Genomic DNA, 26,734 nt, shown 5'->3' on the forward strand with positions numbered 1-26,734 from the left:
TATCCTACCATAAACTAGCATATTCCTTCAACCTAATTGCAGTCATCTTGCATCTTTTCTCATTTGTATAGCCTTTATAATGAAAGATTCTTTCCACACTTTGTACCCAATCAAGGTGTTCATCTAGGGAAGCTCTTCCTTCAAATTCTAAAATCTCCCACTTTATAATCATTTGTCAATTACCTCCAGTATCTCCTTGGTCTAAGATCTTGCTCTTCTTCAGTCCTTGAATCAATAGAGACTTCATCTTCTCCATAAGATCTAATTAGATAGTTTTGATGAGGAGTGAGTGGTGATGATCTTCTAGGTTATTGTTGTTGTACTAGTGTCATTATTTGAGCCATTTGCTCCCTTTTAAAGAGCATGTTGAAAGCCTTGGATTTGGGTTTGTTCCAAAGTTAAACCTCCAGGTACTTGTCCATCTTCCATTGCAAGAAATGAAGGTAACTAGGTGGACGAGTTAAAGTGTTTAAGGTGTTTTTGATCCGATAAATCATGCATTATTCTTGGAAGAATTTGGGGACATAAATTCAATCCACATCCCACTTAAGTGGTATTAATTAGGTTAGAATTTAGATGAACACTCTTCGTATGGTTGTATTCTTCCTACAAATTGTAATCTTTTATCATTAATACAATAGATCATTAAGTTTAGATTATTGAGAAGAAATTAGTTTCTTTCTTATGGATTATCTCCTGGGTGGATTCCTTTGAGTGTTTAGTTGGGATTTTATTGAGTGGTGAGTTCCTAAGCCTTTATCCCTTGTTAAAACTTACTATTATTATTATTATTTTTTGTATCATTTGGTGTTTAATTTGGGTGGCAAGTTTCTAATTCCTACTTTTTCTATATATTTCATAATTGAATCATAATTATTCTAGTGTATACATCAGAAACTCATCCTCATATTACACACAAATCATCTATTTTCGACATATTCACTTAAATGTAAGGTAAATCAATTATTTATAATTCAAAATGATATAATTATATAAAGAGCATCAATATATACATATATTTATATTCATTAGTAATACATAAATATTATTGATATTACTATTAAATTTGAAATTTCTCTATAGTAGTAATACTTGACAAAATTATGATTGCTACTAATGACTACAACAAAATCCTGATAGTCAATCAATTGAGGGATGTATGGTGGTTATGTACATCTCAACAATGCCCAATTAACCCCATTGAAAAATGGGTGATGCTTGATGGTTGTAGCCCCCATCATTGATCCTATTCACTTAGTTGGGTCCTTTACAAGAAGTTGTGTAATCAGATCCTTGGCCGATTCAAGCACGGATGACTACTTAGGGAACTCGAGGGCTTAAGCCACAATGTTAACCAAGGTCAACTGATGATCAATTCCCTTAAACAGCGTCATTCCATAGAACATTTCAAATATGAATATCCCTAAAGTCCACCAATCCACAACGTTACCATGACCTTCACCTAACACAATCTCTGGGGCCAAGTACTCATGCGTCCCAACAAATGACATCGATCTGACCTTGATCAGTTCAGTGATTATCTCAAGAGCCCCATGCTTTCTTGGTCTCTTTTTCCATTTATCATGACTTGGGTGAAAACACAAGACCACTAACACCATACAATTAGGTATGATGCATGATGAATTGCCAAATGGAGATAGATCAACAGCGTGATTACTATTGTGATATGTAATTGGTGGATTTTTATCAAAGACGATTTGAGCAAATGATGTAGAGTCTTCACATTTTAAAGAGATATCAAAGTCTGTCAACATGATGTGGTCGTCAGATCTTATAAGCAGATTCTCTAACTTTAGGTCACGATAAATTATCCCTATCATGTGTAGGTATTCTAGAGCAGCAACCACTTCTGATGCATAGAACCTAAAAACACAAAGCAAATTATGATTCAAGCCCTATTCATCTCAACAACTCAAAGTGTAATAAAACTAGACTTATTACTTGTTAAATTATTTAAACTATAAATTAACTAAAAACAAAAAGGTATAAACATCATTTTTCTTTTTAAAATTTTAAAATAAAAAGTTATTTGAAATTGCATTAGGAAGCACAATTTGGTTGTATTCTCACACTACAGGTATAAATCAATGAGTTCAAACCTTTTTCAGTGTAATTTTGGGGGAATCATTACAGACAACTACTACACATTTCCACTTATCAATTTACACCTTGGCTATAATTTAGTCATATCACATTTTTTCGGTATGATTTCTCGGTGATTGCAATTAAAAACAATATGGTAACTAAAAATTTAAATAGTTAGAGATAAATAGTCATTTATCTTTCTAACTTTGGGGAATGATGGATGAAAAATAGTAAGTAATTTACCTTTCAAAGATGATATTTACGCTAGCGAAATTACAATATTACCACAAATACAATGGAGACATACAATTTAACATGGTAATATTTAAAAATAAAATATGGGCAAATTTGAAAAATGGGGAAAATTCAGAAAATTTTAGCATGGTTAACTCATATTGCATAACCTAATTTAAAATTTATGTTTTTTTTTAATAAAAGTTAAAATTATCTTTTAAATAGTTGCATACGAACATAATTATAAAATAAAATTTAGAAAGGGATTGTGATGAATTTACCATCTTGGAAGATGATGACAACAACCATGGTAAATGTATCAGTATCACAGTGAAGGAATAACGAAAGATTAAAAAGAGAAGTTGATCGAAAATTTAAGGCACAACCACATTTCCCATTGCTTCACTGACAATTACCCAATCTAAAACTTATTATCTAATGTTCCCATCTACTTTAATTGTAAAAGGCATTTAGATAATTTTTTCTATCTAATTTTAAATTATAATTATTTTTCTTTTTTTATTTCCTCTCCTTCACCAAAACAAATTCACTTATTTTCACCACCAACGCAAACTTTCCCACCACTACTAGTGACCTTGCCATCCCCCCTCCCCCATGTGCGCCTCTTCCAAGCTTCCTTCCAGACAAACTTTCCTCTTCATCTTCACAAAAATAAATCCAATCGAAATTTCTTTCAATCTCAATCTCAAACTTTCTCTCTCCCAATCCCAAACTCTCATTTTTTAACTATAACACTCTCTGCAAATAAGTTTTGAAGTCTTTGATCTCATTGTTGTCATTGTTTTTTGTGGACCTGCTAACATGGTAAACTTCTCTTATTTTCCTTTCAAATTTCTCAACAAACAAACACTTTCCTTTCCTTCCATGCCTTCTTCAACCTTTTCTTGTTGCTTTAGCTACTCAAAAACATCTTTGTGAGTTTCCTGCCAACCTTTTGTTACTTCCAACATCGACCTTATCTTTCGAATGCATTCTTTGTGAGCTAATAAAATCCCAATAGAGTAGTCCTTGTCAATTGTTATCATCTCAATGAGACAATAAAATCGTGTCATTAACACAAATTAAACTTGTTGAAGAGATTCAATTATAGTTTTTTATGTGGTTTTATCATATTTAGGGCATGCCTACGAAGAACCATAGAATTTTATGCGGCTTTATAAGCAATCCCATGACCCGTAAAGCTAAATTGGTTGAGAATATCTTTCTTACCTATTTGACAAACAAAAGAGAAAATTTTAAGTTGCTCTTGTTGAGGGGGAATGGTGGGGAGGGGTTGCCCATAGCATGCAAGAACAAAGTGCATTTTAGGCAATTTTAACCTAACCAAAGGTGGGAAAATTTTATTTCGTTTTTCCTTTTTGAGTTCCTGGATGGAAATGTGTTAATAGAAAAAAAAAAAAAAGTTGTGAAACAATTGCTCTACCAAAACATAAAGGGAAAGCATAATAAATTAATGATATCTTGAATTTGTAAAGTTGATTTTTAGAATTATCTATATATGTTATTAATTAATTAAAATACATATTATGCAATTACAAAATTTGTAGTAATGTAACACGAAATTCAATATGAAATACTTCCTTAAATGTTGGCATGCAAAATTTTAAACATGATCGCATGTATGACAGAATATCCAAAAACAATGTGGGCTCACAATCATGACCGTTCAAGGGACATATTTTTTAAGACCACACACATAATGAAAGTTAAATGTTCTCCAATCGTGATAATCACGCATCATTCTTCACTGCACATGCAGACGCACGACCACCTAAATCAAAATTTTTAAATATTATCTAATTTTATAAAGTAACAAGCCAATAAAATTCTGTACTTAAGTAATACGCACCTAACTGCGGATTCTGAGAATCTTTTTTTCGGCTGCCGTTGGTGGAGGACATGAAGGTCACCAACGGGACAGAACTCAGTCAACAGACACGACCACCCTGGACAGTCCAACGTAGCATACAAAGTGGGCAAGAAAGGATGATCGATCATTTCCAATATTTCCCTTTCTACCCTTTCCCTACTTTCTTTGTTTCTACTCACCAGCTCTTTCTTGTCCATGACTTTTGCAGCAAACAGGCAGCCGGTATCCGCGTACTTCAGCTCCACAAGGTAGACGCTGCCGAAGCGATGGACGAATCGGAAGTCGCTTAACGTGAGTACATTTGTAGAGGTCGCGCGTTGGATTGCATGCCAGCACTGGTATTTGCATTGCTGTGCTTGGAGGTTTTTGGCGGTTGTGGTGGAGGAGGATGTTACGATTAAGGTTGTCATTGTGTTTGTACTTGTCCATGCTATGGCTTCCGAGCCTGAACTTGTGCTAAGCCTATGCCTCAGTTCTTCGGAATCGGTAATGGCAGTGGTGAAAGTGAAGCTGATATTGTCTGCATCATCAGCCGTGTGTTCGGCGGACGATAGCATAGTGGCGGTGGAGCTGCGTTTCGGGAGAGAAGAAAGTGAAGGAGTGAATGAGAAAGACAGGGTTTTGAATGGAGGAAGAGAGAAGAATGGGCCGGCAAAATGAGAACGGGACATGTGGCATTCTTCTGCGTAATACGGGCCCACGTGGGACCCATAGGTTCAGCCATATTCTTCCTAACGTGGGTTTGAATATCCGGTAAGTCTTCTTCACCAGCTATTTATTCACAGAATGATTCAAATTCTGCATCATAAATACATATAATTTTATTAATATTCATATCACTTCATTAGCTTATTTCTTTTATATGATATAATATTGGCCAAAGGAGTATTTCCTAACCAAGGTATGTTACATTCTCAAGTTTCTCCTTTTTAATTTTGATAATCTCAAATACTCATCCATAAACAGTTAAAATTAACAATAATAAGGATAAAATAATCATTTTTCTATAATATTAAAAATAAACTAAAATATAATCTCTTTTTATCCCCCTAAATTTTAAAAACTAAAAGTTTCTTATAACCTAAATTTTAAAAAATGACAGTTTCACCATAAGGTTTCATTTCGAGATCTTCGACTCCATTGTCAGTGACCTCTCTCTCCCAAAGCTTCCTCTTCCTTTGACGGTCTCTCTCTCCTCCTATTTGGACGTCTGATGTGGAAGTTGTCGTCTTCCCAAAAGATGGAAAATGCCCCATGAAATCAATACCTCAAACATCAAACATTTCACAAACTAAAATATGAGTTTGAGGCATTTCATTTTTCTGTGAAATATTATTTGTCTTCTGACAGTGTTCACAAAATTTGCAAAAAGAGTATGTGTCTCAAAATAAAGTTGGCCAGAAAAATCTACAATCCATAATTTTTCTTGTTGTCCTTTTAGCTCCAAAATGGCCTCCACAAGCATATGAATGGCAAAAGGTAATAATAGAAGAAACTTCAGTTTTAAGTACGCACCTTCTTATAACCTAATTAGCGTAATGTTTCCACAAATACGGATTATCTCATGCGTAATACTTTGCATCATTTTTCAGTTTATCTCTTTGAGCCTTAGATAAATCAGCTGGTAGTATGTTAGTAACCAAATAATTCATAATGTTTGCATACCAGGGTAGCCTGCAGTTTGCTGAAAATAACTGTTTATCAGGAAATTGCTCCTGCAGACTCTGCTCTATTTTCACATGAACCAGGCGACTTAAATGGTCAACAACACAATTCTCTTGTCCAGTTTTATCCTTGCTCTCTAGGTCAAATTCACTCAGCAAAAGAATCCACCTTATAAGCCTTGGTTTTGACTCCTTCTTTGTTATCAAATACCTAAGGGTTACATAATCAGAATAAATAACAACTTTAGTATCCAATAAATAAAAACAAAATTTTTCTAATGCAAAAACAACAACCAAAAATTCTTTTTCAGTGGTTGAATAATTTTTCTATGCATCATTTAAGGTCATCGAGGCATAATATATAGCATGTGGCACCCTTCCAACTTGCTGGCCCAAAACAACTCCTACGGCATAATCACTCGCATTGCACATTATTTCAAGTGGAAGACTTCAATTAGGTGGCTGAATTATTGGTGCAGAAGTCAACAACTGCTTCAACTTGTCAAATGCATTTTTACACCCTTCATCAAATTCGAAAGCCACATCATTTTGCAGCAACTTACACAATGACAATGCAATACGCAAAAAATCTTTAATAAAGCATCTATAAAAACCTGCATGGCCAAGGAAAGAACAAATTTCCCGCACACTAACAAGGTAAGGTAAAGATTGAATAATATCAATTTTAGTCTTATCTACCTCTATACCCCTAGCTGAAACTACATATCCTAAAACTATACCTTGCTCAACCATAAAATGACATTTTTCAAAATTTAAAACAAGGTTAGTTTCAATGAATCTTTGTAAAACAAGTGAGAGATTGTGTAAGCAATTATCAAATGAATCCTCATAAATAGTAAAATCATCCATAAAAATTTTTATAATGTACTCAACATAATCTGAAAATATATTGACCATACACCTTTGAAAAGTGGTTGGTGCATTACAAGCTCCAAATGGCATTCGTCGATATGCAAAGGTTCCAAATGGGCATGTGAAAGTCGTATTCTCCCGATCTTCTAGAGTAATTACAATTTGAAAGTATTCTGAAAAGCCATCTAGAAAACAGTAGTAAGCTTGGCCAGCTAGCCTTTCCAATATTTGATCAATAAACGGCAACGAAAAATTATCTTTATAGGTTACAACATTTAATTTCCTATAATCGATATAAACCTGCCACCCATTTTGAACTCGAGTGGGTACCAATTCATTATTTTGATTTTTTACCACTGTAATGTCAGTCTTCTTTGTACAACTTAAATAGGACTGACCCATTCACTATCTAAAATTGGATAAATTACTCCGGCTTAAAGCAACTTCAAAATTTCCTTTTTTACTACTTCCATCATCGACAGGTTCAACCTCTTTTGTGATTGTCGAATTGGTTTAGCTCTCTCTTCAAGAAGGATTCGATGCATGCAGGTAGAAGGACTGATTCCTTTAATATTAGCAATGGTCCATCCTATGGCTATTTTATGCTTCTTCAGAATCTGTACCAATTTTTCTTCTTGCTGCTCATTTAACTTATTAGAAATAATTACTAGTAAGGTCTCCCTATCTCTAAGGTACACATATTTGAGGTGATCTGGAAGATATTTTAGCTCTAGCTCTAGTGCCTACAAAACAAAGGTACTAGTTTTTCATTAGGCACTAGCAGCTCAATATAAGATACATTACCTATATTTTTCAATTCCACAAACTCATTCATTTCTGCCACTGTAATCTGCACATTTGAATTTAATTTAAATTCATCACTTTCTTTCAAAATATGCTTATGGTTAGCCACTTCCAACTCATCATCACCATCAAGTTCAAAAATATCTTACGCTAAAGAATCAATTAAATTAATTGAATAAACAAGAAAATCCACATCAGGATATTTTATAACATCATAAATATTAAACTAGACAGCTTCACCATCAAACTTCATGGTCAATGTGCCTTTATGAACATCAATTTTTGTTTTAAATTTCAGTTTAAGATTTTTAGATATTTAATTAGCAATTATTTTATGATTTTCAATTAGGTTCATTTTAATTTATTTTTATGTTACTATTCAATCATCTTCTTCCTTCTACTAGGTTCCAGTTAGCCTTCTGTAAATGTTCATAGGGGAGAAATCTGTATTTTGGTGTTTTAGAACTGGGTCATGCGTTTCTGTCAAGGTCCAGCTATTACTTTATTATTTTCTTAAATACAAGAGACCCATATGATTCAGTGTAATTATAAGGCTGGGATTATATGTTTCCAAAAATCATATTTACCAAACCCACACACCACACTTTCTCTCCTATTAAAAACCAAGCAGTCTCTTCACCCATTCTATAACATCATGGTTAGAACTCGCTCACAACATCAAAGACTAGCAAAATCCACCTATAGGAGACCCCTTACACCAGAGCTGTCATCAAAACCCGACGAATCACCCGTCAATCGAACTCAATAGTCTTCACCCTCTCCTGCACATTCAACACCTTAATCATCATCTTCCTAATCATCACCTTAGCCACGACAAACCGCCACTACTTCAATCCACTCTGGTCCACGAAAGTGCACTCGAAAAGGGAAGAAAGTGGAACTCTCCAGTGGCCTAAAGCTCAAACTAGGTGGCTTCAATACCTTTATTGATGAATAAGACCAACAACGATATGGGTCTATGTGTGAGCACAAAATCTACCATTGTAAGTATGTTCATACTCAAACTCTTGATCAATTGGGCATTCGTAATGAAATTGATGAACTTGTGAATAGACTGGATTGGAAAAATTATGTATATGTGAACTGCCCTGTCTTTATTGAGCTAACCCGTGAATTTTATACAACATTTCAATTTAATGATGATGAGGAGTTTGATTTATTTACGAAGGGAATAGTTGAGTTTAGGATAATGGGGATAGAATGTTCATTTTCAATTTCCGAATTTGACATTGCTTTGGGGTTTCTAAAAAAAGAGGATGCAAAGAGTGAGTGATATGTATGCTCCCAATGTGATTACAATCCTGATTTTAATCCTACTGATTTGTGGCATGAATGGTCGGTTGATTCTGCTCCATACAACCATAGTGCTTCCAAGAGCTCTTATTTAAAAAGTCCTGTGTTTAAATATTTATAACGATTATTGGCTTTTAATTTTTTCTGGAAGGAGGGATAGTGCAACTACTATTTCTAAGGTTGAGTTTTATTTTTTATGGTATATGGAGCATAATATTCAAGTTAATTTAAGTTTTTGGTTACTCACTCGATTCCAATCAATGGTCCAGAAGAAAAATAAACCTTTAATCTTTGATTTTTATATCACTTAATTAACCATTAATTTGGGTTTATTAGATATTTCTAGGCCAAAGGACTATATCCCACCCAAACTATACTGAATTCTGAAAGTTTTCCTATTAACTATGGAAATATCATTTACCCACCTATGAGCAGTTAAAATTAATGATAGTAGGGGCAAAATCGTTATTTTATATTTAATATTAAAAATAAGCTTAAATATGATTTCATTTCCCCCTCAAAATTTAAAAAACTAATTTTTCTCCCCTAAGCCAAGTTTGAAAAGATCACATTTCCCCCCTAGGTTTTAGTTTCCAAACCCCTTTACTTTCTCCAGCGCCATCGTCGGTCATCTCTCCCTTCCAATGGTTTCTTTTCCATCGATAGCCCACCTCAACTCCACCCCAATCCATCAAACGTCGAGAGATGTCGTTTAGGAAGAGAAATCGTCTTTCCAAATGACAAAGACGAGATGCCTCGTCATCCTCTGAGAAGACGAGTTGTCTTCGATCTTGTCTTTGTCATCTGGGAAGACGATTTCTCTTCCCAAATGACATCTCTCAGTGTCGGATGGATTGGGGTGGAGTAAAAGCAAGTCATCTGTGGAAGAGAAACGTCGGGAGAGAGAGATGGTCAGCGATGGTGCTGGAGAAAGTGAACGAGTTTTGAAACTAAACACTAGGGGGGAAATGCAATCTTTTCAAATTTAGCTTAGGAAAAAAATATTAGTTTTTAAACTTGTAGAAGGAAAAATGAGATTAAATTTTCAGGGGTTAAGGTTCCATTAAAATTAACTGGTCATGTGTGAGTAAACGGTATTTCTAATCATAACATGCACATTGCTTGTGAGGTGGAACCATTGAACATGACTTGTTTAAACAAGATGGTAATTATGACAAAACAAGTAGATGGCAGTTTCAGTCTCGTGTAACCTGGACTAGCAGCAATGCCTCATTTTAGGCTAAATAGGCAGCAGAGAACAACAACAGAAGCAAATTCTAGCTGTACCCAACCACAAGCAAACATTCCATCATCTTTCTATGCTCATTCATTAGACAACATAGGGGCACAACTACATAAATGTGAACCAAAATTAAACTGTATGGAGCGTAATCTGATGGCATTCTTCAATTCTCAAGGATTCACGCCACCTTATCCTCCATCTCCATAATTCAAACTGTTGCTCCTTTTCCACAAACCCAGAGAAATTTCCTTTTCCTTTTCTTTTAAATTTCAGTTTTCATCATTGTGTATTTTGTTTAAACATTGCGGACAATATTTGGTTTAAGTGTGGGGGAGGGTTTACTTGTGTTTTATTTTCTGTTTTTCTTTACTTGTCTTCTGTGTTTCTGATCTATTCTTATGATCTGTCCTTTTGTCCTGTTTTTATTATGTTTTGTTCTTCTATGCTCTGTTCTTTTTTATTCTGTTCTATTTTGTGTTTTTCTTCTTCTGGCTATGCCTTATTTTTCACTTTGTTCTGTCTTTGTTGTTGTTCGTTACTGGTTAAAGTTGGTTTTTGTTTTTGTTTTCATTGATATGGCAATTGGAGTATTCTTCCCTGTTTTTAGTCAACCAAACAGTTCAATTAATTTCATTTTGAATGAATTAATTTGTATACATGCCTTGGGATTTAGCTTATTAAGTATGAGAGCAATATACACTGATTTTTTAGATTAACTAGGGGTATGCACTTAAACAAATTTAAATAATTAAATGATAGAGCTATGTTTGAAGTTGAGGTGAATTGATTTAATTTGTGAGTTTTGAGCTAAAAAAGATTGAAACATACATATCAATCTATGTCTTCTTTGATGAGTGATGTTCTCTCATGTGAATATGTCTCTAGAACTTGCTTTAAACTGTTTTGAGACTACATTGATATATACTTGCATGAAAATGATTAAGGCATTCTTGTTTAAAACCCTTTAGCTTAAAAAACCCTTGATTCTTTGAGCTAAAACCATATTACAAACCCAAACCTTCAAGCAAATATCCTCACCCAATCATGAATGTTAGCAGGGCATTTAAACTAAATTTTGTTGCTTGGTGAGTTTACTATCTTGAAAAATTTAAGTGTGGGGGGAAAAAGGGAGTTAAATGTATTAGGATGAGATGATGAAAAGAAGTTGGCATGAAGATTGTTATCGTTATTGCCTTATGTTGTTATCTTTACTATCCAATTTTCTTAGTTATTCAAGAAAAAAAAGGAAAAAAATGATGAAAAAAATCAAAAATAGAAAAAAAAAGAGAGAGAGAAAAGAAAAAAAAAAAGAAGTTGAATGGAAAAAAAAAAAAGGCAGGAGAAAGAAATTACAAAAGAGAAATGTGGTGTTTTCAGCTTTAGATTTTTGTTCCCTCTATATGTTTAAATGCTTTGTTAATGCTCATGGTTTTAACCTTTCGTATCCATTAATTTTCACCTTCACTCGAAGCCCCATTACAACCTAAAATAAAGTCCTTTTGATTTATACATGTATATGATCTAAGTGGTGGAGATTTGGTGCATAAGCAAGCCTATGGTAGAATGTTTGCATTGGAAGAATTTGAGCGAAACACCGAACCATTAAACACATGAGTGGTATAAGTGATAACCGTGAAGAGATTCACCAAAAACTTCATATATGCTTTAGAACGCGATTGTCTTGATTTGTCTTTGTGCATATTTCCTTGTAAAGTTTGATGATGATGCGTGTTGTTGCTTGAGTCTTGGTTGGTTTGAATCCTAAGGTATGTACACTTTTTGGTCTCATGAGAAAAGAGATTGATATAACCTTTTTGTTTTTGTTTTACTCGAGGATAAACAAAAGATAAGTGTAAGAGAATTTGATAACGTCGTTAATTGTTATTATTTTGAGTTCTAATTCTCTTATGTTGTGTGATAATTTAATTCAATCTAATGGAATTATTTATCTTTTACACTTAGGAAGTTTTGAATATTTTCGGAGTAAGTTGGGCCAAGAAGATTAAAAATTGGAGCATACCTATTAATCTACAAAATCCGTGATGTTGACTAGGCGTAGATATGTGAAACGACGAAAGTAGAATTCGAAAATTGAATCTGGACGTCCAAATCAGCTGAGATATTCTATAAAATGTCAAGATTTGCTTATTAGAAAAGGGATAATTATTAGCTAGAAAAAAGGATTAATTGAGATAGATAAGGAATAATATTTTTGGAGAAAGGATATACATTAAAATATATATCTTTTCCTTTCTTTTTGGGAAGATATGTATCACCTTTGCTTGGCTGGATTAGAAGATTATGATTGACCTTTATTTCCATATCTGAATAGGGAAAAATTATATTTTTTTTATTTTTATTTTGTTGGGATGATTATTCATCATTGTAATTGGAGGATTAGAGAGCTAAATATGGTTTACAGTGGCTAAATATTTTCTCTTCGTTAAAGGGATCTGAAACCATGGAACTACAATGATTGTGAGATTAAGTTTTGTTCTTTAATGCATCTTTTAATTATTCAAGTATTGATTATCTTTCTGAATTATTTTCCATGATTGTATTGGTTGATTGCTAAGACGTGCGATTAGTTTATCAATTAATATAATCTATTATTAGTTTAGGTGTTGAATCCGTAATTGTTGAATCCGTCTAATCAAAGTGGCAACTGGGATTTATCGTTTATTGCGTCAGGAACTGTAAATCCTAGGAAAATAATCAACTGGATTAAATGCAACGTCATTTGCTTATGTTGTCTTGCTTTGTTGGTCTTTCTGATTCTTAATGTTATTGTTTAATTAAATTCGAGATCGTATCCGAATTATTAATCAATAAGAGTTAATTGGAATACATGTTTTTGGTTAACTAATCGTAAGGAAAAATAGGTAACTAATACCACAACGAATATTTAAATAATTAATTTGATATTTTTGGTATCAATAACCAATCGTAGTTCAATGGTGGATGTGACCGTAGCCAAAGTTTGTCTAATTGATTATTTGTTTTAGATTATTTTTTTGAATTTTTATTATTATTTTTTATTATAATTTGCATTCAATTCAAAACCCCCCTTATTTTCTTATTTTAATTGATTTGTGACGACATAGACAATCGTCTTCCCAGACGAAGACAACAGCTTCATCTTCCTCAGGGAAGATGAAGCCCTTGATCTTCCATCGCTTTTTCAACGCCGATCGGATGTTCAAATGGGAGGAGAGAGACCACTGGAGGGAGAGGAAGCTTTGGGAGGGAGAGGCCGCTAGCAATGGAGTCTGAGATGATGTCAGAGATCTCGAAATGAAACCCTAGGGTGAAACTGTTATTTTTTAAAACTTAGGCTGAGGAAAACTTTTAGTTTTTAAAATTTAGGGGGGGCAAAAAGAGATAAAGCTTTCAAGGGTTAGAATTCCGTTAATTTTAATTGCTCATGGGTGGGTATTTGGGATTATCAAAATTAAAGCGGGGAAACTTGGGAATGCAACATACCTTGGGTGGGAAATAGTCATTTGGCCTATAATGTTATATAAGCCCTAAAATTTTCTAAAATTTTGATAACAACATAAGATTTGTAATACTGAACAAAAATCTCCTGAAATGGAAGTGAACTAACATAATAAGAAAGATAAAAAGTTAAAAATGTTGGGATCAATTTCTGGCATGCCAACACCCAATCAGATTTAAAAAAATAAATCACTCAATAAGTATAAAACATGGGATGTAAAGAGACTTTTTTTAGTATGGAAAATCTTAGAATAAATAATCTGTAGTTTGTCAATCATTTTTACAGCTCAAAATCTTAAACCGCATGGTGCAATCTTTTCCACATCCTTTTGGCAGAAACATGCATTTGATCTTGACTGCCCAGAATCAGATATTTGTTTACTGAGCAGAAAGACCAAGTCCCAACAAAACACCAAGGTAGAACAGCCTATGTTTCTAGAGATTAGTATATCCAACTATTGTCTGGCCGTATGAATTCTCCTTATAATCACCCTCTATTTGTCCTCTATTGTTTGTAAAGTTCAGCAGAAAACCAAAGCCAGCTTGTACATAAGATCACCATTGTTAAATACTGTAACTAAGAGGGTTCAACCTTGGACTTATCTGTTGTTTTGTAAGCAAGCACAATTGTCCAGAAATTGAAAAATCCTATATCATACATTGACATATAAGTAAGTTAGATGATGTTAACAAATGGAAGAACCTTGACCATTTGTTATTGGCACTTACCATTTCAAACCAACATAAAAAAACAACCTTGCATCATTCAACCCAAATCCTGTCATTAGTAGCTGAGAAACATGAAATGTTAATTAAAAAATGAATTCACACTAAGAGATTAAGCCTGTAAGCAGCTGAAAGCAACCCATTCAATGAAACATCGGCAACCCTGTCAGCAGTTTTCACACTAAATTGTGCGATATACTCTTGAGATGAGGGATAAAGTATGCCTCCGGCAACATAGCTTAACACCAAATTAAATGTTCTAAGAATGTCATATGCAAATGATTTGCATAGCATGGCTTAAATCATAATCTAATTACAATGGTCAACTGTAATAAGCTTATATGACTCAAAATTAATTCAAATAATGTTATCTATTATATATTGATGTTTAAAGAGCTATGATGACTTTAAATCAATATAAACGATCTTTACAAAATAATATTATGATACATGAATAAGCACTGTGTTGCCATTTCAGCTGAACTACCTAAAAGAATAATAATTACATTACAATTAAATATCCTGTTTATTATTATTATCAGCAGTAGAGGATAAATAAACCATAAATTGGTAGAATTCCTACCCTTCTTAGGTGGACTTAAAACTCATATGATGTAAGTCTTGTTTAGATTCTTTCGTCCGCGCTTTCTCCTTGGATTGGCACTGATCATACAAGAGAAAGCATTGACAAGCTCAGAATCCTCCTCGGTTATTAAAATTTTTGCAGCACTTGGGTCCGCAAGCAGAAGCTTTGCCACAAGGTATCCAGCAATTGACCAGGTCTGGAACAGGTGTGATTGTTTTCCAATGAACCTTGCTCTTTTGGTATCATAATATTCAGGCCACTTGTCACAGGCTATGCGTTTCTCAGCAACCTGAAGAGCTTTTGCAGCTATTTCCGGTCTATTCATCTTTATGCAAGCAACAGTAAGCTGCAAAATGCCACTTAAATGTGTTAAAAGTTATTATTCTGTATGCCTGTTGACAAATACTGTTGCACTCAGTAAAACATCATGAATTAATCACAAAAAATTAGCATTTTCTTGTATGCCTCTTAGTAAACAACCGCAATACAATGTCAACCAAAGTCTACTTCTATAGTTCATCTACTCCATCTTACCTTTCTTTTATATTCTTAATCTGATTTCTCCTATGCCTATAATTTTATCTTCTTATATTTCACCAATGCCATTCCAAAGACTCCAATATTAAATATGTTGCATTCAGCTCTACCATTGTATATTACTATCACTATTCTTTATCTGCGAAACAGTAATTGTATTGATGGTTAAGTATTCAACTGTAACTAACCTGCCAGAGGAGAGTTGGCCAGGAACCACCATTGTGATAGGACCAAGGCCTACATAAAAAACAAACATGAGAGACATGATGAAATCACAAGAATGTTAGAAGAGAAAAATAATAAAACGCTGACAAGATAAAGTTAGATATATTTACGTGTTCTTAGGATCACTGCCCGTGATAATTTGCCACTCCTGACCTTCAAGAGCAGGATAACATATCTTAAAAGGCATGTCTGCTACTAAATCTGACCATTTAGCTTCAGTGAGATCCAATATGGCGTGAGACTGATCTGTAGTGGCAAGACTGCTGACAACAGACCACAGGTTTCCTAAAGAAAAGAATCGGAAATCCATGTGAGCGGGTTGCAAGTTTCCAATTAGATAGCCACCTTTATTAGGCATCCATTCCACCAACCATGGAGGAATCTGATCTGGGTAAATGTTAAACTTATTAACTGCATCATATGAGTACTCTTCAGTCTTGTAGCGATATATCTCATTCAGTTTCCTCATATCAACCCAATAATACTCCCTGATGTGGAAGGACAGAGCTACCAGACGATTGTTTAGTGCTCGGATTAAATCAGCTGATCCATCCTCTGGAGCCAGCATCTCACGTGCACAAAGTAATGCTGAATAAAAAAGTGCCTACAGGAATAAAAATGGCGTCTGCAATAAGACTAGGATTTAATTATCAGACAAGAAAAGCACATTTGATGCAGCCCCACCACATGGCACTAACATTATCAAACAACATATTGTATCTGAAAAGTTCAACCTTGGTTTGCATAGAGATATCCCTCAGGTTCAACCATAACCAAAAAAAGAGAACAGATGTATTGGCAGACAACAACCTTGAAACCGTTACTATGTCTGGATATTCCTATGACTTAACAAAAGACTTTCTTAGAATATGCCATGCTGGCGTGCAAGCTAGTCAACAATTCATTATGATGATAAATAAAAATATTCTTTGGTGTATTTAAAATATCTTTTCCATAAGATACACTGCTCTGCTATTATATCCAAATGAAAATCTAGTTAATACTAAGTTATTCAAGGTAAACTAATGGTCAAGTGTGAAAGTTTGCTTATTTAAGTTTCTGCTGTTGGCTTTTCTTATTTCCTACAAACTAATAGATTCTAACCAATTATAAAGGTACCTGTATAACAACAGTGAATGATTTCTGACAATTCTTACTTCTTTTTTTATTGGAAGGCTCCTTTTATCACTTCTTTTTTCCTTTATTTGAACATTTTCTGTTCACTCTCGGATTTCATAGGTACATGAGGCTGCTTAGTCTAGAACTGATAGTGAAAAAGAACAGAAGAAGAAGAATGAATGAAAGAAAAAACATCATACAGTAATAAGCAAGAACTTATTTACCTGAATTTCAAGAGGGTGACCATGAATTCCCAATCGTCGATCTATCATGCAAGAACCATCAGTAACCAATAATGTAGGGAACATGTCAAAACCATCAGCAAGGCACAACCTCAGAATCATCTTAATTCCAGTTTGCACATCAATTCTCTCCTGAACTGAGAGATCACCAGAGCATTTTCCATATGCACGTAGTAATATAATCCACCATAGACCTAGGATTCACAAATAAAACAAGTGAGATCTTCTTGCCTTAGGTTTGTTAAACAAAAAAAATCTTACTTAGGGGTATGTATGGTCCAGTTTGGTATGATTTGAGATTTTTTTAAAACAAAACTGAAAAAAATAATTTGAAAATTTTCCAAAACAAACCAAATCAAACCAAACTAAAAAAATACAGTTTGAATTATGATTTGAACATATTAAAATCATTCACTTCTAAATATATATTATTTGATAAAATTAATTTAATTATAATTTTCTAAAACATAATATTTAAATATGTAAAATAATTTGAAATATATATACAATATACATATGAAAAAAATGATAAAATAAATATAAAAAAGAAATTGTTTTCCTAATTGCTTATTGAAAAATTATGTCAAATAGTTATATATATGTATTTTAAAAAAATACGGTTTACGATTTAGTTTAATTTGAAAATTACCCAAGTCATAACCCAAACTAAAAATTGTTTTTAAAAAATTTATCAACTAAAACAAAACCATTTTTACAAACAACTAAAGCAAACTGTAATTTTTCAGTGGCTCGGTCTGGTTTTACAGTTTAAACCAAATTATGCACACTTCTACTCTTACTTACCAGAGTCAACTGGTGCAACACGACCAATTGCTGCCTCCCCAAAGTCAGGATCCAGTACTTCCTCTGTTGCAGAATCATCACCATCTAGAGGAACTGTGCGCACCTTAAAACTAGCAGGCATCAGCCCCTGACCAGGACTATGACAGTCCATTGTTTTCTCCCAACTCTGCAATATATAGAAAAAGATAAAAATTCGAAAGTAAGTTTGTAGATGCTATCCAGACAGATGAGAGAACTTTTTAAATTATCCAACATGCAAAAAAAGCATGGTCGTCGAAATAAGCAATCTAGTGCATCGTTTAACAAGAATCAACAAATGAGAGATAATTTTACATCAACAGACCCCAGTAATTTTTTACTAGAAAAATGCAGCTTAAATAGATAATGTTATGATTAAATTATCATATTACCTGCAACTGAAGTGTATGGAGGATGAAATTCCGAACAATATCATACTCTCCCTTCAACAGAAAAGCAATACCAGACGGTATAAAATCACGAATGAAGACCTGATCATAATTCAACACATTAGAACTGGTGGGATCATTTGCAGCAATTGTACCAATAGGACTTCCGCAATAATAAACCATAGAATCCCGAAGTAGGTCCCATGCTTCATCCTCAATTGGATCTACACTAGTCTTGCTTGTGGTATCTCTAATTGAACCAACAGAACCATTTGATGTCAAACCCTTATTTTCCTCCTCAAATTTCTGTACATTCTCAAACTCCAAAATATTAGGTTTGTTGGCAACACCATTTAAGTTTAATGTCTTTGCATTGTCAACAAACCATGTGTCATTTCCTTCTGCTGCTGTCTTCCCATTGAGACTTTCAGCCTTTTGGCATTTGCAACTCAGACGCCGTAACTTGTAAACTTCATAGTACCCAAAGGAACCACCACATAACCCTGTAAATCTATTCACTCCCATGCGATTTTGTGCTATATTTGAGCACTTGAACGATTGTTTATACCTTGAAGCCCTTTCCTTTGTACATTTGAAGTGGAATCCAGAAGAAAATGCCAAATCCAAATTTCCAGAACCAATGTCAGAACTCAAAAGTCGAGGGGCAGCCCCAGGCAAAACTTGGAGAAGCACCTCAGAAGTTCCCATTGTAATGCTTATTCAATAAACTCAATTATGTTAGGTATTCAATTCCTTTGTAAACGAATTTACGATCTCAGCTCTATGGTACAAAAGAATATACCTGCAATGAGCCAAAAACTATACTTTTCAAAGTGCTGTTTCTATACTATTGAAATCATTCAATATAAAAGCAAACCAATTCATAAATAATTAAAATATGAAACCATATTTGTCGTGCAAAACCATATCAACATCCTACACTTTGCAACCACGAAATCGTAACACTAGATTTTATCTTACCCAAGCAAAAACCTGCTCTGTAGCCTAAAACATGATGACAAAACAGATAACTTTTCCGAAGTTTTCTCAGCAACCAAACAACATACTACACATTAACACTTTCAATCTTGGAAATCACCATGCAAATTCAAATCAAGCAACAAACAATCATTCATTGCAAATAAACACAAAAAATCCAACAACTTTCCATTTCAAACCAGAATCAAAGCAAAAATCATTTAATATACTACAAAAAGCACCAACCCATATAAACATGCACTGATCATGAACAATAAAACACAAAAATAACTCGATTTCTCATAAAAACGATACACGGAAAAAAAAAACACATAAAAACAAAAACTCAGAATAATTCACCAAAAAATGAAAATTAAATAACAAAAACTCACCTGATATGTAAATGATAAAATATCCAAATGGGTGTGCGTAAAACAAAGCTTTTTAAAACCAATAAAGCAATAAAGTTGAGATTTTTAAAAGAGCTTCTACAAAACAAAGATGTTCGAACTGGTGATCCAAACGAAACTAAAGAATCAACAAGTGGGTTGATTTGTTCAATAATTTCCTTTCTCGAAAAAGGAAATGATGGTGTTTGTCTAAACCAGAAGACGTATAGGAATTGAGAAGAACATTTAAGCCTCTTTAATTTTTCACTGCCCATTTTTTCTTCTTTAAATATCAGTTATCAGTTTTTTTATTATTTTATTATTATTTTATTGCATTGCCATTATCCAAACAGGTAGGATTTTAGAGATTTTTTTAAATTAAATTACTCAAAATAACCTAATAATATTAACCTAAAATTACCCATTTTCTTTTATTATAAATTTCAATTTTCAAATATTTTAGGGTAGAAAATTAAAATGTTTATGAAGTAATTTAAAAGGAGCACAAATTTAAAAAAAAAATACAAAAATAAGATACTTAATGCATAAGATGTTTATTTCAACAAAATACAAAAAAAATTATGTTTATTTAAAAGGTGTTTATGCAAAGAAGATAAAAAGAAAAAGGTAGGTGGGAGTGGGGACATTAAAGTCATATAAAAATTATTTTATAATTAAAAAAACTGGTCAGGGTAACAGAAAGTCAATTTTGCACAATTAGATATTTTTTACAAAATTAAAATTTTTTATTACCATATTAAAATCTCCTGCCTAATAATTAAATATTATAAAAAATATCTATGTAAAGGGGAAAGATAATATTATTTATTATCCCTTTTTATATAAAATAATAGCAGAATTTTTATTTATTTATCAAATATAAAATATATATTTTTCTCTGGTGAAAAATACAATTAATATTTCACATGCACGAAATGGATGTGTTGTGTTGTCAGAATAAACACATGGGCAAATATGAACCATTTGTCAGTTATCAACGGAACTTCTACCATTGACCACTCACCCACCAAGCCAACCACACAAGTCAAAGTAAGAAAATACATCATTTTATTCACAAATTTTTCCCAGTTCATAATTGAAAATAAAATCAGTTAAATGGACTTAAAAATATTAATCAATGATGTTTGAAGAATAAGATATTAATTAAAAAATGGTATTATTTTATTGATAAATAAAATATTAAAAATAATTTTATTATCAATTTTAGTGTAATTATTAAAAATTATTAAATTAATTAAATTATTAATATTAAAAGAACTAACTTTTTTTTTTTTTTTGGGGATTTGTGGGAAACTAGAGTATAGAGCCCATTGGCCAAGTCAGGGGCTGGACTATTAGGCACAATCCCATATAAATAGAGTAGCTCCAATTAAGGGAATGTGAAACAAAAGTTGCTACATACAAGTAGGCCCATAATTGTAGTTTCTAATGAATTATATAATTTAAATATATAAATAATATATTATTATTAATTAGATATTATTTTATTTTTAATTTAAAATTATCTAATCATATATTTATATATTATATATTTTTAAATTATATATAAAAAATATATATATATTTAGTTTTATTGATTACAAAAAATTATTTTTGGTTGATGATTTATATATCTCAAACTAAATCTGTATGATGAATTATTTATATACATTTATACTAATAAAGAAGCCAATAGTGCTTTTGGTATCTACTACTAGGATTAAAACTATTAGCCATCTCACTTGCATAAATTTTTCATTAAGAAATAAATAATTTTATATGTATTTATAATAAATATCAATTTAAGTATCAATAATAATGATGGAACGATTTTGAATTAATAATAAAGTAAAATTCAATCATGTTTAATCATTAATATTTAAATTGATATTTATTATAAGTATAAATATCATTATACTTAAAAATAAAGTGCCGACATAGGATTCTAAGAAAAATGTTGGGCGTAATTAAAGAAACGTAATTGGGTAGTCATCTGAGATTAGAAAGTCATCATACGATTGAGTGATTTTAAATTAAAGATAAAATAATACTCAATTATAAGATAATATATCATTTATATATCTAATTATAGAATCAAAATTGTGTGTATATAATAGTGCTCATATTTAATGATATTATTTTTACATATTAATTAGTGTTGATTTTTCTTACTTAAAATAGCCGTTTTCTAATTCCAACTATTTTTAGTGATAATAATACTCTTGAAGTTAAACGAAAATTCATTTGCCAAACACTAAATTTCCATATTTACTCCACCTTCACTTATTGCCACTTTCAGTGAATCTCTCCATCTCCACTCAATCTCTCCATTTGTACTTAATCTCTACATTGAAGTGTTTTCTAATTTAAGATGTGTAAAACATTGCTCCACTCTTAATTTATTGTTGTGCTAGTTATTGTTGATTGAGTAGTGTATGTATGAATAATGGGTTTATATTCATTGAATTTATAGGGTTTACAATAATTTATAATTTGTGTTAGATCTCGCTTTAGGGCTCATATATTGTTGTTCCTGAAAAAGAATTGTATATTTAGATAGTGTCTAAATCTTTAGGTTTTTTATTGTTAGAACCCCAGAACATTTCTGTACCTAAGGTAAATTGGATCATGTTTAACACATTATTGTATTTAAAACAAATATGCACTTGAGAGTAATCACATAATGTAAATTATTGTTCATGCAAATTATTTGTCGCTTCATGAGTTATAAGATGGTTGTGCCTCATTGTAATGTCTCCCTTTAAAACTATTGTTTTTTGTAGAGAAGCATCATTTACATTGACTAAAAAAACATGCATTCACTTAACAAGAAATAATATATTCCACACATAGTTGAAAATGACAATAATACCCTTTAATATAAAAATTATATGAAAGCATTCAAAGAATGTCAACACTAACAAGAGATAATCATTAAACATAACGCAAGTTCCAAACCCAAAATATTGAAGTGTAAACAAATTAAATCCAAGTACAAAGAAACATGAAACATAAGTGACAATATTGCCTCTCAAGAAGGCCTATGCCTACTGACCCTCTAACACCGCAGTCATCACGATCACTTGTCACCTATAAAACAAAAGAAGAAAGGAAGTGAGTGAATATCACTAAATAAATAGGAAACTTAACTTAGACTTTTCATAATTTTCATTTCACCCATTGACTTAGTCGACCCTAACATGGTCATTGGAAGTATCTTTGATGCTTCATACATTGATGACATGAACCTAATTATTTTTAATCATAACTTGGGATCTACTTTAGACCCCTAAATTTGCCTCAAAAACCTCGACATATCGACCTAGTCATCTAACCATCCTTTTAGGATCCTAACTAATATGACTTACTAACTTTTGATAATTTGGGTGAAAACTTATACTTGATTGAATTGAACTGAACCGCAACTAATGTGTCAATTAAACTAGATTAATACAAGGATTAGGCATATTGACCATGTGAGTACACTTCCTATGCAATCCCTTCCCTACATCAACAATTGGACTATGACATATGACTTGAGTCTACTACAACCTACTACACCCTACTTCAGGTGGTTAGGTCCTATTACGAACCACACTGCTTTTCACGAGCAATGCCTTATTGCAAGTGGTGTAGACAACATCTCATAGGTGCCATCTTGTAACTACCTTAATGACATATACGGACTCATGAGTGAAACTAGTCTCATGATTGACTAACTAAGGTATGGTCATAGTACGCACCCATGCAATCTTAAGCCACCTAACTATGAGCTCAAAAGTAACTTTCACCCTACTTAACTTATTTCTTCCCTTTTATTAAATTAGACTATCAAGGTAAGATACTATAATTATAGTATCCCATATATGTAATCTATCTCTTCAAGATCTAAGAAAATTGACATTTCCCATACTTAAAATTTTGTCTTTTTTATTTTCTATTATATATGATAGTACATTATTGGTGTATAGTCATACACTTTCATTGCATGCATGATCACAAGCTTACGAGCATACATGCTTAAGTTGTGATGTATGAGCGTGCATAATCATATGCATGGGCAAACATCTTTCTCTATGTATGACCATCCTTCTCTTTCCTGGTCATGCATGAAATGAAACTCTAAAAGTAAATTTGTAATTTTAGTCTATGCATGATTGTACCTTTTGATGTATAGTCATATGTCGTGTCCTAAGCTATGGGGTATGAATGAGCATTCATGACCTCTATACGTCAATCCATTGATTGCCAAAAAACTCATTACTAATCATGTATAAGCCTGCACAATCATGCACATGAGCATACATGACATATGAAAATGCAAATTCTAGGCATGTCATAGTCATGCCTAACTTGTGTACGACTGTAGATGGTATCTAAAAAACTATTCTACATTGTTTTCAGGTCTGTTTGGCTTATTTTTCCATCTCCAACATTTCAAGACTTAATCTAACTATTTCTAGTGCCTTAAGTGCATAGAAATTGAGGCTTAATATCAAGGTTATATCACATATCACAATCAATACATAGTAAAACCCTATCATATTTTTATTGCCATCAACCACACCTCAAACCGTTATTGTGTTCTCGTGCTTCAGAATGACAAATCTCTTATTGATTTATCATTATATTCATATATATCTCAGTATAACTAATCACTATCTTTCTAACAACCTTTTATAAGGGCTACATTAATATCAAACCATATTAATCATTGCATAGATGGTCCGGTAAACTTAAGTTTAAAGATCATATATACCAATGTTTGCTAAAAGGATTTATTTTATAGAACTAGTGCAACCATCCATATGAAATCCTCTCGGTGGATATGTCTGACAAACACGTTTACAATATGCATCCATGTATCACTCTAAGCTGTTAGTGAACAATCTTGACACATGAAATATATCACCACCTTTAAATAGGATTGTTCAACACTATGATAGTTCTTACTATATTACTTCAGTCTTTTGTTAAGGTAATATTAAAACTACAGACGTTTTAAGAACGATCACTTAATGTAAACATATATTCTAACAATCAATTGACATATACTAAATTCGTCATCACGATTCAACAATTTCAAAGACATTCATCTACATTGTACAACATATGAGATAAAACTATTATTTTATTAATTCAAAATATATGATACAACAATTAATACACTGGTGATGATTGGCTATAGGGTACTATCCTAACAACTATTTGTGTCGATTTTTTCTAGGCAACATCCTTGAAATTTCCTTATCACAGTATTCATCGATACACTTGTTTCTTATAAGATTGTGCTATTTGTTTGGGCTTTCATCCTTGTTTTACTAGTTGATTTGGGAAATTTTCCAATAGTTTATACAGGATTTCACTCCATCGACTTTAATCTCCTTTGGTCTCATTCCATCTACTTTCATCTCCTTTTAGTCTCACTATTGATGGTGGGATGATTTTGCGCAAGTAACAACATAGGGATGATTCTATGTAGGCAATAACAAATGGACAATTTTAATTTAAAATAAGAATTTTTTTTCTTAAAAATTATGAGTGGGGTAAAATAGTCACAATAATAATTTAGGGTTTATTGTTATTTTAATTGACGCAAGAACATTTAACAAAACTATGATTATCCAAATAAAATTTTAATACCAAATTGGCATGCAATATCAATAATACCGGTAATAATAAATTAATCAGACCAAACCCCTATAATATATTTCATATAAATATACTCATTAATTTTTTTCTTTTATAATGAAAAAAAATTACTTAGGTCAGACGATTCTTTTAGGGCAAAATCAATCATATTAAACAAATAAAATTTTAGATATAGTGTTTAGTCTTTCAACCACTATATTAGACAAGTTAAGAGTTTGATATACTTATTAATATTTTATTTTGTATATAATTGATGCTATTATATAACATGTCCATCAATAATGGGACATGAAAATACATGTATACAAAGAACTTTCCACACATGATGAATTGGTTAAGTGAAATGGTATAAATATAATTTTGAATAAAATTCCCTATTCTATTTTTTTCTTTTCAAAACAACGTATATTTAGAGATAAATTATAATTTTTTAAAATATTGGAGATTTTAATAAAAAGTTTTTGGGGTTTTTCTAAATTTGGCAAAAGTTTAAAGGTGGTTTTAAAATTTTAATATGCTCCACAATAATTTTAAAATCTTTAAAAAACTGAAAATAATATAATATTTGAAAGTTGATTAAAATTTTATATTTTTTAACGTTTAAATGATAAATTTTTAAACTCGTGAGAATATATTAATAATTTGATATTTATTAAAAATATTAATGTCAGTTCTGTAATCTCAATAAAAAGGGTAAATTAATCATTTTTAAAAAAATAAAACAAAATATAATAGACAAATCGTGTATTAAAAATTTAATTCTTTGTATTGTGTATTATATCATATGATATATTTTTTAAAAAGTAAAATAATAAAATATTAATAAAATAATAAAAAATATATATTAATAATATATATCATATCATATCGTATGTTATATTTATTATATTATATTAATTTAAAATATATATATATTTTATTTATAATATATTATACAGAATAATATTGTTGCAATAAAACTATGTGTACCCACTTTGTGATACGAACCTTGACGATTTGACACAAGACCCAACACTCAAGAAGATATTTTTCCAGGATTGAATCGGTTTCATCACGTAATTAACCTTGACCCAATGCATATAATTGACACGAACCAAAATTATAAAAACCCTTGACCCAATGATTATGGATAATCATGAACCAAAAGTATAAAAACAATGACCCGATATCTATAATCGACATGAACCAAAGGTATGCGTTGACGCCACACTCTAGAATAGAAAAGAAGGAGAGTGATAAGTCATATTTGAATGTCAAAAGAAAATATTTTTGATAAATTCATGAGTTCTCAAAAGAACCAAGAAAAAGATCTTATAATTTTATTAATCCATTGTATATCCTCTATCCCAAGGTTACATTGATATTTATAGCCCTAGTCTGAATAAGATAATAATAAACATAATCTTTAGGATAATAATAATCTCAATCTAAATAAGATAATA

The 26,734-nt window shown here is 31.9% G+C and overlaps 1 protein-coding gene and 1 pseudogene across 1 annotated transcript; both read right to left on the reverse strand.

The window, feature by feature from the left end:
* Window positions 1-398: 398 nt before the first annotated feature.
* LOC123193153 lies at window positions 399-4,902 on the reverse strand (annotated as a pseudogene).
* A 9,803-nt stretch (window positions 4,903-14,705) lies between these two features.
* Window positions 14,706-19,907, reverse strand: LOC123193264 (neutral/alkaline invertase 3, chloroplastic-like). Its single transcript, XM_044606125.1, has 7 exons — window positions 19,644-19,907; window positions 18,277-19,075; window positions 17,867-18,032; window positions 17,045-17,256; window positions 15,812-16,305; window positions 15,665-15,713; window positions 14,706-15,285 (listed from the first exon to the last, which is right to left on the reverse strand). The coding sequence occupies exons 2-7, from the start codon at window positions 18,979-18,981 to the stop codon at window positions 14,959-14,961; spliced, it is 1,953 nt and encodes a 650-aa protein (XP_044462060.1). The 5' UTR covers window positions 18,982-19,075; window positions 19,644-19,907; the 3' UTR covers window positions 14,706-14,958.
* Between the last annotated feature and the right edge of the window lie 6,827 nt (window positions 19,908-26,734).

This window comes from Mangifera indica, chromosome 12 (assembly GCF_011075055.1).
Source record: "Mangifera indica cultivar Alphonso chromosome 12, CATAS_Mindica_2.1, whole genome shotgun sequence".
NCBI classification, from domain to species: Eukaryota; Viridiplantae; Streptophyta; class Magnoliopsida; order Sapindales; family Anacardiaceae; genus Mangifera; species Mangifera indica.

Coding starts and splice junctions, on each gene's coding strand:
- LOC123193264 (XM_044606125.1), bottom strand. CDS start 18,981: ATGGGAACTTCTGAGGTGCTTCTCCAAGTTTTGCCTGGGGCTGCCCCT. Junction 18,033..18,276: donor TCCATACACTTCAGTTGCAG/GTAATATGATAA, acceptor TATATATTGCAG/AGTTGGGAGAAAACAATGGA. Junction 17,257..17,866: donor TGTTGCACCAGTTGACTCTG/GTAAGTAAGAGT, acceptor TGTGAATCCTAG/GTCTATGGTGGATTATATTA.